Source organism: Candoia aspera, chromosome 2 (assembly GCF_035149785.1).
Source record: "Candoia aspera isolate rCanAsp1 chromosome 2, rCanAsp1.hap2, whole genome shotgun sequence".
Classification (NCBI taxonomy): Eukaryota; Metazoa; Chordata; class Lepidosauria; order Squamata; family Boidae; genus Candoia; species Candoia aspera.
The window spans coordinates 234,276,947-234,296,456 of NC_086154.1; the positions used below are offsets into that span (position 1 = coordinate 234,276,947).

Here is a 19,510-nt window from a genome sequence, read left to right on the forward strand (position 1 = left end):
GTTCCTGGATTTAAGGACAGTTCATAACCCAGAAACAATAGGATGGGTGGTATGCTTGAAGAGAAGGGGTCCCACTGCTGAGGACCACCCAGTGCCCAAAGGCCCCCATTAAGGCCATTTGGAGAAAGCAAACTAGTTGCAAATTTGGAAGAGCATTCAAAGGAGAAACCGCTGGATCTGTCAGTGAGAAAGGGGACAAATTTTGTCCAAGGGAAGTGAGAAGGCGCTTTTTCAGTTCTTCATACTGCAACTGTGTGTTTTCATCAGTGGGGTGAAGTAGCTGACTGGGCAGCCAGCTGCTGTTCCAGTGCAATATTTTTGGCCTCCCGCCATAATTTTGGGCGAAAATTCTTCCTCTCCTAGCAGCGGAATCTATAAGGCAATAGGCTGAGCTGCTCGTACTGCTTCTGGGCTCGGGGGCCGGAGCGTGGCCCGTTCTCTTTCCGGAAACATTCAATTTGCCCGCCGTTTCCTTTGCTTTATTCCCATCCGAAACGGACGGCGGGGTACCCTGACGCGCCGCAATCCGTTGCTGAAGGCGACCCGTATAGGAGGAAGCGCGGGATTTGGGGGACAAGGGGCCGTGGAAGAGAGAAGGGGAAGCCGAAGTGGCCCTTCAAGAGGCCGCCGTCCGACTCCGGAAGGCGAAATGAGGGTAACGGTGAGCGATGGCTGCTGGCTGGGCTGCGCAGCCCCGGGCCCCTGGCCGTCGTGCTCCAAATTTCCGTCAGGAGGGGAGCCTTCTGGGTGCCGCCTCCGCCTCCTCACTGACGCGGGCTGGGAAGGGATGCCCTGATGATGGAGCGCAGCGGACTCGCACTGCCCGTCTCTGCCTGTCAGCAGGGGAGGACAGGGCGCCCTCGCCGCAGGAAGTCAGCACTGCGGGGACCGACGGGGCTCCCTAGAGAGCTGCTGCCTGCGCCCTAAGTCGCCAACGGAAGCCTACGGAGAGGAGATGGCGAGTGGCAATCATCGCCGCCGCCGCCGCCGCCGCCGCCCAAGGCCGACGGCCGATGGTCCCACTCTGGGCTGAGCTGCCGCCCCGGTCCGGCTCGGCTCGGCGTCCCGCAGAGCTCGCGAGCTGCGAGGGCGGCTTCGTGTGGCCCCGCCGGCTTGCTCGGTGCGAGGGCGGCGAAGTGGCAGCGCGGCAGAGGGATGGGCTGCGCTCCCAGCATCCACGTCTCGCAGAGCGGCGTGATCTACTGCCGGGACTCGGACGAGTCCAACTCGCCGCATCAGACCACCACCATCTCGCAGGGAACGGCCGCCACCTTGCACGGGCTCTTCATCAAGACTGACGCGGCCGACTCCATCCCTTCGGTGCTCGCTTACCAGAGCCACCAGCCGCCGCCGCCGCCGCCGCCGAGCTGCCCGGCCTACCCACGCAGGGAGGTCGGCAGGAGCGGGGCCCCCCACTGCTGTGGCGTCGAGGCGGAGACCCAGACAAGCCAGTCTAGCGTCAAGGTAAGGGCTGTAGCTGCTGGGCGCTACCCAGATCTCTTCCAGTGGCTGGCAGTGGGGAGTGCCTCCCTCAACCTGGTTCCCTCCAGAGGTGTAGCACCAGACTCCCTGCAACTATCATCATCCTTCCCTGATATGAAGGGTGTAGGTCTGTGACTGTCATGGGGATAGTGGAAGTGGCAGTTCAACACATTAGGAGGGCACCAGGAGGGGAAGGCCAGAAGGACAGGAGATTGGGTTGCAGAGGAAGAACCACATGATGAAGTAAAGGAAGAGCTTTTCTGCCCTTCCACCACCAGAGACCATCCTTTCAGGGCAACAGTGGCCCTTTGAAGAAGTTATGGTAATAGAGATTTCTAACTAACACCTGGCCGTGTGGTCAAAATAGTTATCTCAATGGGACTTTTATTCCCCAGAATAAAAACTTTGCTTAGGCAAACCTTTCCCCCACATTACCTCTCCAGTACTCATTAGCTCCTAGTCAGGAGTCACCCATTTGGGATAACCAGCCAAGCCAGGTGCGTTCACTAGTGCAGTGTTTCTCAATCTTGGCAAGTTTCAGATGTGTGGACTTCAACCCCCAGAATTCCCCAGCCAGCATGGGGAAATTCCATGGCTGACTGGGGAATTCTGGAAGTTGAAGTCCACACATCTGAAAGTTGCCAAGGTTGAGAAACACTGCACTAGAGGCTCACTCTGTGGGTGTCTGCCAAGTTCACCACCATTCTCCCTTTCATAACTTAGTCCAGTTTCTCCCCATCTAAGTTTCTCCAATTGTGTTCAGCTACAGCTTTTGTTTCCAACGTGGACTCAAGATCCAACACATCTGGCATCACCTGGGGAAAGGCTGGTTTAAAAGCTGCTTGAGTCCTAAGAAGGAACACCGTTTATAGGAAGCAAGTTTCACATGAAGTGAGTTGAGCCAGCTGACTTGAAACTCTCTTTGGGCTGATTAGTGCAGCCTCTTCCTCTGTTTCCCAGGAGATGAGCATTGAGAGCCACAAAGAGACAAGGGGACTAAAGAAAAGGCAGTGTCAATAGCAGTTCTGTGTTTGGCCTCCCACATGATGCTGCTTTGGCTGTCAGGGCAGAGCCTCCTATGTTCCACGGGAGGTGATAGGGGAGGGAGCATGGAGCTGAAGAGCAGAAATGCTGCTGCAGATGCACATGGGATGCCACAGTTGCCATGGCATCCAATGGCTTTCTTCTTCTCCACGTTTTTCCTGTCTGGTCAGGTACAAGTACATTGGCCAATGTACTCTCCTGTACATTGGCAGGTGACAATAATGTTGAAATTCAGAGTTAAAGTTCTGTGCATCCTGGAAACTTCAGTGTATTTACCTTTATCAATCCATATGCTTTATCCACAAGAAGGTATCCCAAATGTGTCTTTATCTTAATGTACATATGCTATTGTGGAATATGAGTTAAAACAGAACCACCATATGAAAGCACAAAGTAAAATCTCCCTTGAATCTCCCTCTACTCCTGGTGACCACATGGACAAGTCTATGTTATTTTCTTAACAACTATAGAGACTACATGAACACATTTAAGTTTGTGTGGGGATGAAGGATAATATGTATCTAACTCCTCGCACCCTTTAAATATTCTAGATCAGCATTTCTCAACCTTGGCCACTTGAAGATGTGTGGACTTCGACTCCCAGAATTCATGGCTGGCTAGGGAATTCTGGGAGTTGAAGTCCACACATCTTCAAGTGGCCAAGGTTGAGAAATGCTGCATTAGATGGTCCTTAAAAGATATACTGAAGACTGGAATAAGCTACCTGACCGATAGACATACCTATGAACCAAATATAAAATGAATATGGGGATGGAAATTTGGAGGTGCTCAAAACTACTTTTCTACAATATTTTGGTACCTTTACTGAGTAGAATTAGTATATATTTTTAAACACTAATCCCAATGTGCAGGAGATAAGATTATATGCAACAAACCTAATTTCTGTGAGGTCAGCCCAAGACTGTCCTTGGTAAAGGGCAGGTTAAGGTCCAGCTAGGGCAGCTCCTGATTGAGAGAGGCAACCTGTGAGCTCAGAGATTACATGTGATCTCCAGACCTTTCACAGCCCTAGAATCCACTGGCCATGCAGCACTAAAGTTTGGCAATAAATGTTCAAATAATGGCAGCATGGATAAAAAGCTGGTCTGATAAGTTTCAGATAAGCAGAAACATTAGATTCCCTTCTTCCTGGAAAAGAATACGCAAAAATAATTCTGGCTCTGCCTGTTTAGTGACCACATAAAATAATAGCCTGCACTTAGCTACCGGGGGGTGGGGGAGGAGGGTAGAGCAGGGTGGGGGGAGAAATAGTGTGCTTCTCAGGTACCAAACGATTGCCTATCTGTATTGTTGACTTAGGAAATTTCTTTGCATTGATTCCCTATAGAATTCTCTCCCAAGCAACCCATCTGTTCATTTTTTTTAACAAGGGCTTTTTATATATATATATATATATATATATATATATATATATATATACATACACATACATACATACATACATACACACATACACACATACATACACACACACACACACACATATACATACATACATACACACACACACACATACATACATACATACATACATAAATGGAAACCATCTAAATCTAGTTAATAATGTTGCAACCTAATGCACAGAACTGTATCTGCATATTTTCCCACTGTGGCAAGTGAGTGGATGAAAGCATATGGTCCACCACTGGTAAGAACTCCTTGTATTCTGCTACAGATAAGTATGAAAGCATATATATTCCAGTGCAGTGCAACTAAGCATAAAAGCACTGATTAGATGGATGCAAACTCAAATGCTTTGCAAAGTAGAAATATCAAGTTGCAACTTGCCTTATTCTTCTGATAAAATTTATTATTTTTTTCCCCTCAACTACCACATTCTGCAGAAGTTCAAAGGAAAAGTGTTGCACTTCTTTTAAAAAGAATAACAAAATGCAAACATCTCCCCTTCATATTCTGTGTTTTTCTCATCTCTCTCCATACTTAGAGATGGGTCACTTTGTAAGGAGACAGTAATCTCATAGTTTACATTTGCAAGTTCAGTGCCATCTGTCTTCTGTGAGGTTCCTACAAGTCAATCCATAATTATGTTGAAATATGGTACTATCTGGGTACAGCCCTGTCAATCACAGAGAATGCCACCAGCCTTAGCCAGCACAGGCACATTATAGTGATTTATTATTCCTGTTTAGCTATAGTTTAATATAAACCCATCTTTTACAGGCAGGACAAATTAATGTTGTGCTAAATGGGTGCATAACCCTCAAAAGTGGATGGGATTCTACTAGCCAGTTCCACAAACAGTATTAACGTTTCTCCCAATTTTATCTACTGGGTTAGTGGGTAACATCTGATGGCCAAGAGTACCACAGAATAAGAGTGGACAGGGCAATGGAGCCAAATGTACTGTGTTATAGATGCACTTGTTATGTTCTCTTCCTGGGATTTTGGAGAATCACTTGTGGGAAGGTCATACCACTGATTTCAAGCAATAGTTCTCAGAGGGAGCTATGGAAGCCTCAAAAAATAAAAAAGGAGATTTGGGATACTGAAGATTACCAACCACTGCTTTACACAGCGCATTTTGCTTTCAAGATAATGCAGAGGACTTTCTGTGAAATTTAGGATTTAATAGCTGTCAGTTACTTTCATTGTGAATATACCCAGCCATCAGTTATATAACTTAAATTAGGAATGTACTCTTTTTGAGGGGAAAGGAGGACAATTTTTTCCCTTCTGTTCTTATATTAAAGTCATTTATATAGCAATACAGTTGGGTAAAAAGCAGTCTGAAAATTGGCCTTGCTTTATTGTAATCTAAGATGAACCAAGAAGAACATGCCATTTTATGCTAATGTTTCCTCTTCTATAATAGCATCACAACTAAAATGAGATAATTTGATACAGTAAAAGAAATTTCTTAAAGGATTTATAAGTCTGGTTAATAGTTCTTTGCAGAGTGAAGGTTACTTCTTTGTTTTTCTTTTTAATATTGAAGAGGACTCAAAATTATACTTTGCAAATGACAGCTGAAAAAGGGAAGAAAAATAAGTGAAACATTTAGCAGTTTGAATATGCTGGCTCAGTGCATTACAACCACCCAAAGGGAGTGCGTGCATGGCAGTATTCAATATCCAGGTCTAAGACTCTTACAAAATTAAACTTACACATTGCACTCATATTCAGAATGATGTGAATTTTTTTGAAACCACTTCCAGAAGAGCAGGCAAATAAGCCATCTTCCTTGCAAATTTAGACTGGATTAATTAATACTGCCTACCAGGCACCCTCTCCCCATAACTATAATTAGGGTTTATGGAAGAGCTAAGGCTTTCGGTGCAAAAGTGATGCTCCTGGGATTGCACTACCCTTTCACTGCAGCCAAGTTTCTAAGTACAAAGGTATTGTATGCTGGACAATGTTACTTCTCTAAAAGAGGGAAGGAATTATTGAGATTCTTTAGCCTTGAACTATGCAATACTTTCATTGACAATTGAAATTACAATAATGTAATAATGCTAATTGTAATACAGTAATGTATTATGACTTTAGCTTGCTTTTCTACAGTGTTTATTTTATTGTGCCATTGTATTGTATTGTATTGTATTGTATTGTATTGCGGTTACCTTTTTTGATAAACTGATTTTGGTGTGTACTGTGTATATATGTATGTATGTATGTATGTATGTGTCTCTGTGTATGTGTGTATATCAGAAATACCAAATGAGACTTTATAATAATAAGGCTATAAAACTGTAGATGTACTGAATATCGTGGTATAATTTTTCAAGACACAAAAGTATCCGCATTGATAGCAAAAGATGGCATTCTCCAGGTTTATCTGTCCCCAGCTTGACCCTTCAGGTCTCCCAGTGGGGGAATTCATTACCACTGTAATTGAATCCATCCATCTTGCTGCTGGTTATCATCTTCTCTTTCCTTCCCCCTTTCCCAACATTACAGACTTCTCTTGAGAGCTAGGTCTTAGCATAATGCATTCAAAATAGGATAATCTGAGCCTAGTCATTTGTGCTTCAAGTGAGAACTCTGGATTGATTTGTTCCATGATCCTTTTGTTTTCTTGGCTATCCATGTATTCACAGGAATTCACAGGAATCTTCTCCAGCTCAAAAGTTCAAAAGGGTCAATACTCTTTCTATTGTGAGTTGCCAAAATCCAACTTTTGTTTCCATAGAATATCACAGGGAAAACCATTGCCTGCACAATTCTGCTCTTTGCAGGCATAGACATACCATGATATCTGAATATCTTTTCCAAGACCTTCATTTATACCCTACCAAGTGCTAATCTGTGGCATATTTCTGCTGGTTCCTTTACTATTGGTAGTCAATCCTAAAACACAAAAGCTATCTACTATTTACCTTTTTTGATAAATTGATTTTGGTGTGTACTGTATATATCTTCATTGTCAATTGTAAAGCTGGTTGCTATGTCTGTTGTCATTAGTTTGGTTTTCTTTATATTTAATCTTAGTCCCATTTTTATTTCACTGTGCCCCTTGATTTTCATTACTAGAGCTTGCAGATCATTTGCATTTTCAGCTATCAAACTAACATCATCAGCATAGTGCAGGTATTATTGATATTTCATCCTCCAATTTTAAACCCACACACATCATCTCCCAATCCAGTCTCCTTCAATATATACTGTATTCAACATATAGATTGAATAAATAAGGAGAGAGTACAGTATACAGCTTTGTCTTAGTCCTTTGCTAACTGGAGTCTGTCCATTTTCTCCATGTTCCATCTGGACTGTGGCTTCCTGTCCTGTGTTTAGGTTTCTCATGATCTTTTGAACAAACTGAATTTAATTTCTAAGTAAATGCGCTAGGTCTAGATGAAAGCATATCCTGAACAGTTCTATTTTTTAAAGAGCTATGTGCATTTTGTTGTATCTATTCTTTAATGAAGCAGAGTGAAAAAAGGTAGAGAAAAGCATTGAGGCAATAGAGATCTAGTGCACCTGCTGTGAGGTTTTCCTAATTTTGAAGAAAGAAAATTAAGTGCTCATTCCTTGTTCTGTTGTGGAGAACATGTGGAAGATAATCAAACATTTGACTGTTTGTAAAAATCAGAGGCTCATCTGCTTTCATGTCAGTTCTGTTCATGGTATGAAATAACTTAAAGCATCCATCCATGAGTTGTTGCCCCTTCTGTGGACTGGACTACAGTTCCATTGGTGATGCTGACTTGGGATAATGGGAGTAGTAATCCAGCAGATCTGGAATATACCAACTTGGGGTGGGGGGAGGCTCTAATGGAGAAAGTTTCTAGGTTTTCTTTCTCTAGAAACAGAATAATTATTTGGTCACTTGGTTCTCTCTCAGGAGACAAACACATAATTACTGCTTCATGTTTTGAAATAAACATACATGTTAAGGCTTAAATAACCATCCTAAAGAGGTAGGAGGAGAAAATCTATCATCAAATCCAAAAACATCTAGTTTGCTACAGGCAGGTGTGTGTGCATTTGTGGGGGTAATTTTCCTATCCATTTTTTTTCCTTCTACCATTGTGATTATTGGAAGGGATTTAATTCTGCCAACTACTGGGCTAGAATAGTTGAGGGCACCTATTAGAGGTATGTCTGAGAATGAGAGGGATTCAGGTTGCTTGATCAAAGACTTTTTAGTAGAATTCAGAAAGGGTAGGCTAGGGTACCACACTTAATCATACCCATGTCACATGCAGCTTTCCCAGTACTGTACCATTATTGGCACAAGTGCAGCCAAAACCCTTTTTCACTCCAGACATGCTTATGCTATTTTATGCCAGCTAGGATCTCTAACTGGTATAAACCAACATACTGATGCCTGCATCCCACCAGGTAGGAGGTACATGCATTTATTGACATAGATGTTTAAATGTTAAAAAGGTAGAATAAAATAACACATTGTTTTCACAGACAATTTCCTGGTACTCACTGATAGTTAATTTTACACCTTGTCCAGGAATAGGTATAGGAGTTGCCCATATACAAAAATGAGAAAATCCAGTGTAGCCCCATATGTCATCTATATCCCCCAAATGAAGCACCTTTCCCACATGCACAAAAAAAGGGGAGAGACTGGAGTCAGTAAGGAGAAGCACTGAATTGAAGCTCTCTGCACTGCAGCGTTTAGTGTAAGGGCCAATTTGTCTCCTCTGTATCCACAAATTAGAGGTGAATATGCTTCATCATGAAGCCCAAACCAGAAGCATCTACAGGGACAGTTAAGGGGGGCAAATAACGACAGCAGCACTGTACTATTGCAATGTAAGCTCTGCCCTTTCTTATGTGCATTGTGACACTGCCTGGTTGTATGAAAGGGGCAGATGTTGCATTGGGAAAGCACAATGCTGCGTGATCAAGCAGTGTGGGTGCCCTCTGGGACCTGTCCATCAAACCGTGTCATCTTATGGGACCCAGGAGTTGCCCCTTCCCAGTTGTAGCACCTGCCCTCTGGAATGATCCCCCCAGAGATTTGTGTGGCTCCCTCCCTGATGCAATCCTGAAAAGTACCAATAACCTCGCTTTGCTCCCAGGCCTTGGAATAGGATAGTTGTGGAGTTGCTTAGTTGTGTGCTTTTGACTGGCCATTTTAAGGTACTGTTTCTTTTCTTTTATTTGTAAGCCAGCCAGTCAGTTGGCCTCAAAATTGCAATCAATCAATCAATCAATCAATCAATCCTGTTTTTATCCTTTTGATGGAAGCCTCCAATTCTTTGGTTACCTCTCACCAAAGCAGTATCATTTACACATGAAGAGGGAAACTTCAAATTTTGCAGAACCAGAAAACCTTAAAGAGGAGGATCCCAAAACAGTCAGTGAGTGCAGAATGTATCCTTTGGCTAGGGAGGTAGAATTTTGAGCATTGTGAAATGGAAAATTAGATTGGAAACGAGAATGGGATGGAGGGTTATAGAGGAAGGCATGACTAACTGATCAGGACAGTGAGAGATACAGTTCCAACAATATCTGATCCGGAACTTGAACCTGGAGAATATACAGCAATGGGAAAATGATCAGCCTATATTCCCAACAGAAGTTCAACCCAATTCAAGCAACAAAGGTTCCCATGTATACAATGTATTACACAGCACGGCACATACGAATGCTTACAGTGGAGTGTGGTTTCTAAGGGGGCCTGAATGCTTATAAACACTGCAAATTGGTAGAGGAACAAAAAGGGCAAAGTTAGGAACCAAATGGTCTTTTTAAACACTTTTTCTTTTTGTTGTTGTTTATTTGTTTTTGTTTCCTTTCCTTTTTTTCTTTTAATACGCACAAACAATAGTAAGTGACAATATAGTGGAGACCTTCGTATTAAGCTTAAGATAGAAACCTTTATTATATAACAAATTATTTAATGTACTGTATTTTGCAATTGTCTCTTAATGCCACATTTAGCTTTAGATGTAAAATTTAAACAACCTTGGTGAAAGGCAAAAGGTCCCCTGTGCAAGCACCGAGTCACGTCTGACCCTTTGGGGGGACGCCGCTTTCGCGACATTTTCTTGGCAGATTATAGCGGGGTGCTTTGCCATGCCTTCCCTAGTCGTCACCTTCCCCAGCAAGCTGGGTGCTCATTCTACCGACCTCGGAAGGATGGAAGGCTGAGTTGACCTGAGCCGGCTACCCAAGAGAGAATCCAGCTTCTGCTGGGATCAAACTCGGGTCGTGGGGAGAGTTTCGGTTGCAATACTGCCGCCTACCACTCTGCACCCCATGAGGCTGTTAAATAACCTTAGGCTTATCAATATTAACATTTCAGAAATCATAGTTAATACTAATATAAACTTCTTTTTCTTTTAATCTTTAAAGGTTTAAATTATTAGAGTGTTAATAATCTCTAGTCAACACTGTATGAATACCACTGTACCCAAATTAAAACAACAACAGTGAATAGGAGCATTCCATACAGCAACATTTTGCAGTAGGAACTACAGATAGGGAGACTAGTAAATACAGAAAATAGATTTGAACGTGTGGTTGCCTGTCAACTCCAGTCAATTCTGAATGAATTATTCCACTTACGTTTACACCTTAACCACAGCGAACAGATCTGTGAGATACAGTGCCATACAAAATGTGACATCCTTCTTAGCCACAGAACCTTTTCCCACCAGCTACATTCAAATGCCTGCATTTCTTGTCTCTTTCTTCAGGATAATCATCCTCAACTTGCCTCAGAATTCTTACATCATGGCCAAAGGGAGTTGCAGTCCAACCTAGAGAACCCATTTCAAGAAATGGGATTCTTGTTCCCATCAATGTCCTAGTTATATCATGAATAATATGAAAAAAAGGAAGAATCTTGGAAGAATGGGAAACCCTGGACAATGGGTTTTAGGAATTATCCATTCTCTTACATCAGGTCACAAGAAGCCAGAATGCAAGAACAACTCTTGCATCTCCAATCTAATATATGCAAGTAGTTTTATATTAAAAGGACTTCTGAAATTCTTTGGAATATGTTTCCATGCAAAGATTAGAATTTGGACCACTGAACTTATTCTGTTTTTCTGCCATTATACTAGAATATAACTTTTGCTTCTTTTGACCCTAATAGGCTTAATGCACTCACAAACGTAAATTCCAGATTTTAAACAATCACTCTATCAGAAAGACAACTGTACCTTGGTTTCTAGCTCCAACAGCCATAGGGGTTGGTTTTAGAAAATTATGTTGAGAGAAAGTATGAAGAGTAGAATACCTCCATTTCTAATGAGAAAAAGGTACAGTGTAGCTATGATGAGAGATATATAGTTCTTCTAATGTGACTAATGCAACTGGGAATATAGAAGATGTTAAAGTGACTAGGTGAAGGAATTGAAATATAGAAAAATGTGTGGTTGTAGAATAAAATAATGTTGCGTAGAGTTCAAGGTAAATTAACTTATTATCCAGTTAGAAGTCCAGATATACTCAGACCAGACTTACAACATAAGGCAGTGTTTCTCAATCTTGGCAACTTTAAGATGTATGGACTTCAACTCCCAGAATTCTATAGCTAGCCATGCTGTCTGGGGAATTCTGGGAGTTGAAGTCCACACAACTTAAAATCGCCAAGGTTGAGAAACAGACATAAGGACTGATGATTATTCTCTCCCCTCTTTCCAGATTATAGAATCACAGAAGTGGAGAGCTGCAAGAAGTACAAGGGTCATTTAATCCAATGTGCAGAAAAACCAATTACACCATTCTTAATAGATGGCTGCCTAGGCTCTTCTTAAAACCTCCAGAAATGAAGAAGTCACAATCTCTTTAGGCAGACTGTTCCATTGTTGTACAGATCTTACTGTCAGGAAGTTTTTCCTTACATTTTACTGAAATTTAGATAGCTGCAACTTATACCCTTTATTTCTGGTCTCAGTTTCTCTGGCCATGGAAAATAGTCCTTGACTATCTTCTGTATAGCTTCCCTTTATGTACCTGGATGCAGCTATCATATTTCTCCATAGTCGTCTTTTCTCCAGACCAAACATCCCAAGATCCTTCAGTTTGGGTTCACAAGGCATGTCAAGTCTCTGTATCATCTTTGTTGCCTTCCTCTGAACCCTCTCTAACTTGGCACAGTAAAATCCATTTTATACTCTACCCAGGACAGATTTATGCTTCTTTATAGCTTGGGAAATCATGGACATAATTTCTAAACCCTTTAAAACTATAATTTTACTAAAATGGTTTTAGATGGCTTTGTTCTAACAAAGGATTACAATTATTGCACAGAATTATAATGCAATAATGAAAAAATAGCTGAAAGGATACATTGTTAACACATTCTACTACACTCATTTAAATTTGTTTCCCATATTACTGCTAATTATTACACTTATACTACAGAAAGATAATTTTCCATATTTCTTTCCTAATGCATGTATGGACTGCTCATTCTATCAAACTCTGACATTATGCATAAAATATGAAGATTAGAGTTGTAAGAATACAACCCTGATATTAATACAAATTAATGGAAAATGCATAACTGCAGCAAACTAGTAGTAACGAACTAATAATTATTAAAGGACTAGAGGTCTATGAGTGAAAAACAGATTATATCTATAGGGTATAAATTAAGCAAAGTTAAGCACTTTAAATGCCCTTTTATTTCACTAGGCAAATTCAGCATATAGCTGAAGTTTCTGGTTGAAAATAAAAGGAAGTTAAGCTTACTTAATTTTGATTGCATCTGGCTATTAGTGTTTGTATTTGATGTGGTTCTATAATAATTTCTCATGGAAAAGGAACAGTTGTAATTAACTGTTATATGCAGTAGGATACCTGAATAATAAGGAAATTACTTCTAGGTTAATATTAACTTATTTATCATATAAATATTAATTGTCTATTAAAATTGCTTAATTCTCATTTTGGACATAAAGAAAATGTTCAGCAGGACTGGAAATGTAATTTACTTTCTTAGGACAATTTTTAATATGGGGATAAGCTAAATGCAAATAAAAGACTAGAAACTATAGCCAGGGTAATATGGAAGAATTTCAGAAAAATTTGCTTTCCATGTTGTTGTTTATTCGTTTAGTCGCTTCCGACTCTTCGTGACTTCATGGACCAGCCCACGCCAGAGCTTCCTGTCGGTCGTCAACACCCCCAGCTCCCCCAGGGACGAGTCCGTCACCTCTAGAATATCATCCATCCATCTTGCCCTTGGTTGGCCCCAATTCCTTTTGCCTTCCACTCTCCCTAGCATCAGCATCTTCTCCAGGGTGTCCTGTCTTCTCATTATGTGGCCAAAATATTTCAGTTTGGCCTTTAATATCATTCCCTCAAGTGAGCAGTCTGGCTTTATTTCCTGGAGGATGGACTGGTTTGATCTTCTGGCAGTCCAAGGCACTCTCAGAATTTTCCTCCAACACCACAGTTCAAAAGCATCGATCTTCCTTCTCTCAGCCTTCCTTATGGTCCAGCTCTCGCAGCCATATGTTACTACAGGGAACACCATTGCTTTAACTATGCGGGCCTTTGTTGTCAGTGTGATGTCTCTGCTCTTAACTATTTTATCGAGATTTGTCATTGCTCTTCTCCCAAGGATTAAGCGTCTTCTGATTTCCTGACTGCAGTCAGCATCTGCGGTAATCTTCACACCTAGAAATACAAAGTCTTTCACTGCTTCTACATTTTCTCCCTCTATTTGCCAGTTATCAATCAAGCTGGTTGCCATAATCTTGGTTTTTTTGAGGTTTAGCTGCAAGCCAGCTTTTGCACTTTCTTCTTTCACCTTCATCATAAGGCTCCTCAGTTCCTCTTCACTTTCAGCCATCAGAGTGGTATCATCTGCATATCTGAGATTGTTAATGTTTCTTCCAGAGATTTTAACTCCAGCCTTGGATTCCTCAAGCCCAGCTTGTCGCATGATGTGTTCTGCATACAAGTTGAATAGGTAGGTTGAGAGTATACAGCCCTGCCGTACTCCTTTCCCAATCTTAAACCAGTCCGTTGTTCCGTTGTTGCTTTCCATAGAAACAACAGAAAAAAAAATTATTTGACTTGCAGTCTCCAAACTTGCTCCCATCAGATAGGATGGATATTTTGCCAGAGCAGCAAGGTAATTGTCTCAGCACCTATCCAACCATATCTGGATGTGGAAGATGTAGCAACAGGGCTGAGCTCAGCAGTTTAAAAGAATCTCCCATAGAAAACTATAAAGGGCAGACTCTGGGCAGACACAAGGGGAGGTTGATCTGTCCCTACATTAGAGGAGCTTTGCTGTAAAGATGGCCGAAGTTGTATAAAAACCTAGCAGGTACACAGAACATAAACACCAGAGACAGTAAAACTTAAAGAGCAACTCAAATAGCTCAAATATCAAATGCTAACATATTACTTAGTTAACAAACTAGTTAGAGTTTCTTGGTCCTTTCCTGCCCATTTATTACAGAAGATAAGAAGTGTGGGATTAATTTAATACTTGGATAGGAGACCATCAGGGAATTTCATGTACTGTAAACTAGATTGGGAAATAATTTAAAAAATCTTCCCTCCCAGAAGGGAAAGGCAAACTGCTTCTATAATGTTGCTAGGAAAATTGCACAGATGTCTCCCTGTGCTTACCAGCAGCTGAACTAAACTCAAGGGTGTCATTATCTTTACCTTCAGTAAGATAATCAGATAAAGGATTAGGGGATAAAATTAAAAGGATCAGATCAGAAATGTCAGAGGAAATAAGCAGTAAGTTCAACAATAAGTTAATTTTTTTCCAAATTTGTTTGTGCCGTTTGGATTTGTATGCATTTAGATTTGACATATATAAATCAGTAATGATGGGGGGGGTTTCTTTCACAGGAGATGATAACATGTGTTCATTATAGCCTACTGTTTTACCCAAGGAAATACACAAATTGTGTTCAGAATGAGTTTTTTTAGTCCCTATAGTAAAAAACACAAATTCAGTCATATTAGCAACTTATTTCACCATAATAGGTCTAGGTATTATTATAATAATGCATTTCTAGTAAGTTTTACATCTTGTTTTAGTTGAATACTGCAGCCCTATCATTATGTTATTTTTTTCTGTCATTTCATTCCATGTATCAAAAAAAGCATATTAGTTCCATTAAAACTGTCTTACAGAGAGAGCCTGCTATTTCAGGGTTTGGCTTAAATTGCTAACAATTTTGTGCCAGCATTCTTTGCCTGTTTCTAAGGAGGCTTTGGGAATGTGGACAGAGGCTTCAGTGCAAAGAAATGGGGATAACATATAGTGCTATGAATAATAGAAAGAAAAAGAAAATGAAATGTTCATTAAATGCTGGGACATTATGGGTGGCTTCTTCTCTGTTGGACTACCCTCCCCCCCAAAATTAGGGTAGATTAGTAATCAAGCAATGAGCCAAAAGCTCTTTATGTAATCAGCCACATTGTGGTGAAAATACTCCCATGAACTGGTTCCATTTTAGTAACCTGAAGATTAGAATGTGTGGCTAGGAATATTGGAAGCTATTTTATGCTAATGCAGGCTAATTGCCTGTCTAGATCAATAGCACATACTAAGGCTGTGCAGAGCCTTGGAAAAACATGAATGCAATGTGCAGGAATGGGTATGAAGCACCTCTTTTTGAATAATTAAAGTACTTATTTCACTGGAAATTGTAAGCCTGCAGATGTATCTTGGGCTGAATTGTCTGCTTTTCTTCTCTCTCTGAAGAGAAATCCCCCTGGGAGTGCATGATATTAGAGCAGTGTTTCTCAATCTTGGGAACTTGAAGATGTGTGGACTTCAACTCCCAGAATTCCCCAGCCAACCTTGCTGGCTGGGGAATACTGGGAGCTGAAGTCCACACATCTTCAAGCTGCCAAGGTTGAGAAACACTGCTTTAGAGGATAGTGCCAAAAATAGAATATTCAGCTCAAGGATAATCATTCTGCAGGCATGCAGTACGTGGTCCCAGAAGCTGTCTGCTGAAATGATACCTCAGAATCCCAGAGGTTAACTGAGCCTTTAACTCCTGCTGACGTCATCCAAAGTCCTTTTGTTCCTGTCAGGGTAGCCCTGACAGCCATTAGGGAGAATAAAAGAGCTTCCTCAGGCAGCAAATGTCGGAGAAGTGTCTTTAGCACCGCCACCTCTGTCAGCTTTGGAGAAGAATGGCCTTGCATGGTCAGTGATGAAGTAAAGCTGCTCTTTACCAACGTACCCTTTGATGATTAAAACTGGTATGTCATCCCTTCCCTTCATTATATGGCATCCACTGTCACATCTAGTTTGGCTCTTAGAAGTTTGCACAATGGCCCGGCAATGAAGGAGAAATATTGGTGAATCTCATTACTAGTACTGTCACGAATAATATAGGCTATATACTCCTGACAAATCATGCAGCAGTGTTCAATACAGCAGTCACATTAGAGCAAGATGTCTAGTTTCCCTGGTACTGTACCAAAGTGGAGGAAACCAAACAGCCTTTACACAAGAGGATGGCCCAACACAGGAGGAGCAACACCACAGGACCAGAATTAGCAGTCTACCTTCATCTAAAAGAAAAAGGACACTCATTTGAGGACAACGATATTCACATTTCGGATAGAGAAGATCGGTGGTTTGAGAGAGGGGCTAAGGAATCCATTCATGCCAAAGTGGAAAATCCTTCCCTCAATAGAGGTGGATACAACTTGTCCCCCATTTTTCATGCTGCTCTTTCATCAGTCCCCAGGAAGATTAAGACCACCAGGAAGGCCACTCTTAATGATCCACTTGGGGATGAACAAAGGATCTAGGAGTAAGACGTCCCAAAGGCAATCCACACCTCCATGGCATAATTAACAGCCATTCTGGTGTAGGGACAATGCAGCCACCCTGGAAGACATATATGGGGTCCCCTCACCAACCTTTGCCCAGACTGAAGAAGCTGCTTGGACAAGCAGCGAAACGTTTCTACCAAAAAGAAAGAAATCCAGTTGCCATGACTCAACCTACAGACAATTCCACCTGGATGACTGAGAATCTTCATCAACATATTACCGAAGTGGAGTGCTTCCAGCGTCCAGCAGATTGTAGTCTTGAAGAAAAATACATGTAGCTTCCAACAAATCAGTAAGAACTATGCGGTTATTGCTGTGAAAATGATTCTGCCAGTCATAAGGCAGTTATATTCCATAAGCTATCCTGTAATGTTTTAAAGTCTCTGTATAAAAACTCTTAACCAGTTATGAAAATGAAGAAATACTTTGCTGTTCACTGTGTGTCGTCAGCTTCTAAATGCTTTCACATTTCTTTGTTCTAAATTCTTTAGCAGGAATGGATGAATCAGTAGCATGGATTGGTGCTTAAGCTTGGAGAATAAGGGACATCATGATACCGTTCAATTACGTCTTAGAAGCAGGTCATTGGATAGTTAAATAGAAACATTAGATTTGCCTTAGCCTGAGATCAGATAATTGACCTTCTATTCCACTACAATCAACAGTGATGGGCAGCACCTTTCTAGGATGCTAGACAAGAGTTTTTCCTCCTTCTGAAAAATGTCAGGGACTTGGACTTTGTGCTTACATAACATGTACCCCACCATGGTTGTTTGCAGGGGTGGGCAGGAGGAGGCAGATGACAAAACAAGTACCATGACATTACGATGCAAGTTCTGTCCTTCTTGCATCTGCATGGTGACATTGCACAAGCGTATGCAAGGGATGGTACTTGCATCACAACATTCTGATGCTTGTTTTGTCATTCTGAGGTGCGTGAAAGAAACAAGATCAGGGTACAAATCTGAGAAACAAATCAACACTTCTTTAAAGGTTAACTAGATTAGGGCTATCAGATCTGGGTGGTGGAAATCTAGGAAACCACTACATGGCAGGAAAGAATTAGGGACTTCTGTTTCTTTGCCATCTAGGCTTTGTCCAGGTTTTTACCACCCAGATCTGGTAGCCCTAAATGAGATAGTAGAAAGCCAGTTTGGTGTAGTGGTTAAGGCATCAGGTTAGAAACTGGGAGACTGTGAGTTGTAGTCCTGCCTTAGGCACAAAGCCAGCTGGGTGACCTTGGGTCCATCAGTCTCTCTCAGCCCTAGGAAGGAGGCAATGGCAAACCACTTCCAAAAACCTTGCCAAGAAAACTGCAGGGACTAGTTCAGGCGGTTGCCAGGAGTCAAAAACTGACTCAAAGGCACAGAACAAAACAAAACAAAACACACCCTGAGATAGTAGTTGGAACTAGGTGTTAAAATGTGGGCTTTTTAAAAAAGAGGAAGTATTTAATTGGTAAGCTTATAGATGCAGATTTTATTTCTTGTTTATAGAAATCATATTCTGCTGTAGAGAGAAAGTATCTCAAGAAAGAGAATTCCTCCTGTATTACCTTATTCAGTACAAATTACTATGAAATAATGTCTGTTTAGCTACAGCCTTTTCCACATTGATATGTTGATATACTTGGATATCACCAAGACATCACCCCAGCCAGAAATAATAAAAACTATAAGGTTGCATTTAAAATATCTAGCTTTAAAGGCATGCAACATATTGAAAATAGCTGTTTGGAGTACTGGTTCTGAAGCCTTACCTGTTTTGTTTTGTTTTTTAATCTTAAATCAGTAAAATCTGTCTTTAAAGGCAAAGCTGGCACAGGAATCTTCTAATAATACTAATTTAACTGGCTGGGCAAAAATTAGCATGAATTTGGCACCATGACAACTTTATATCACTCTTCTGTGTGGTGCAGTCACAGCTTTCGTGAGCTGCAGTTAATGTAAATGCTTAGCTACGTATTACTGACAGTGTTAATGAAATGTATGTAAGTTCTGCACTGGGCTTATGGTGTAACTCAGTGTGAGAGCTTGAGTTGGGCTAATTGAGTAGCTTGTTAATGTTAGAATAAACAAGTAATTTAGTTGATGTTGGATTCCACTCAGGAAGCAGAAATGAGGCAGATCATAGATCAGGAAAATATGGGATCTCATGTTAAGCATTAATTTTTGGTATGTTTTTCTGGGGAGATGCCTTTGGAAGTAATCCAAGCAATGGAACACTTACCTTGATAAAAAGTGGAATGGTGTCTGCATAGTAAGACCAATTATAATTTTCACAAGCATTTTTTCAAATTCTCTTCACTAAAATTTCATTTTCTCTTGGCAACCAGAATTTGCTCAGGTAAACTAGATCCATGTTGAAGGAGTAGATCAGGGGAATCACTGTCCTTGCAGCAGTGACTCATGCCCTTATCACAGTGCAGTGACTAATGCAGTGTGCTTTACTTGGGGCTACTTTTGAAGACCACCTGGAAACTAAGGTTGGTCCAGTAATGCACCCACTCAGTTTCTGGTCAGTTACAGCTGCTACAGTCATATCAGACCACTTTGGTAGGTGTTGCACCAGTTACTAGTAGGTTTCTGATTGCAATTAAAAGTGCTGCTTAACCTATAACGGTTAAGCATGGTTTGACTCCTTGACGGTTAAGCATGGTTTGACTCCTTGACGGTTAAGCATGGGTTGACTCCTTGACGGTTAAGCATGGGTTGACTCCTGGATACTTTAGGGCAGTGTTTCTTAA

At 41.2% G+C, this 19,510-nt stretch overlaps 1 protein-coding gene across 1 annotated transcript in view; it reads left to right on the forward strand.

Annotated features, from left to right (window-relative positions):
* Positions 1-1,061: 1,061 nt before the first annotated feature.
* PDE8B (phosphodiesterase 8B) overlaps positions 1,062-19,510 on the forward strand; it is a 65,528-nt gene continuing 47,079 nt past the window's right edge. Inside the window, exon 1 of the mRNA XM_063295552.1 lies at positions 1,062-1,464. Coding sequence (XP_063151622.1) covers positions 1,156-1,464 — 309 coding nt within the window. The 5' untranslated portion in view covers positions 1,062-1,155. The remainder of the gene's footprint in view (positions 1,465-19,510) is intronic.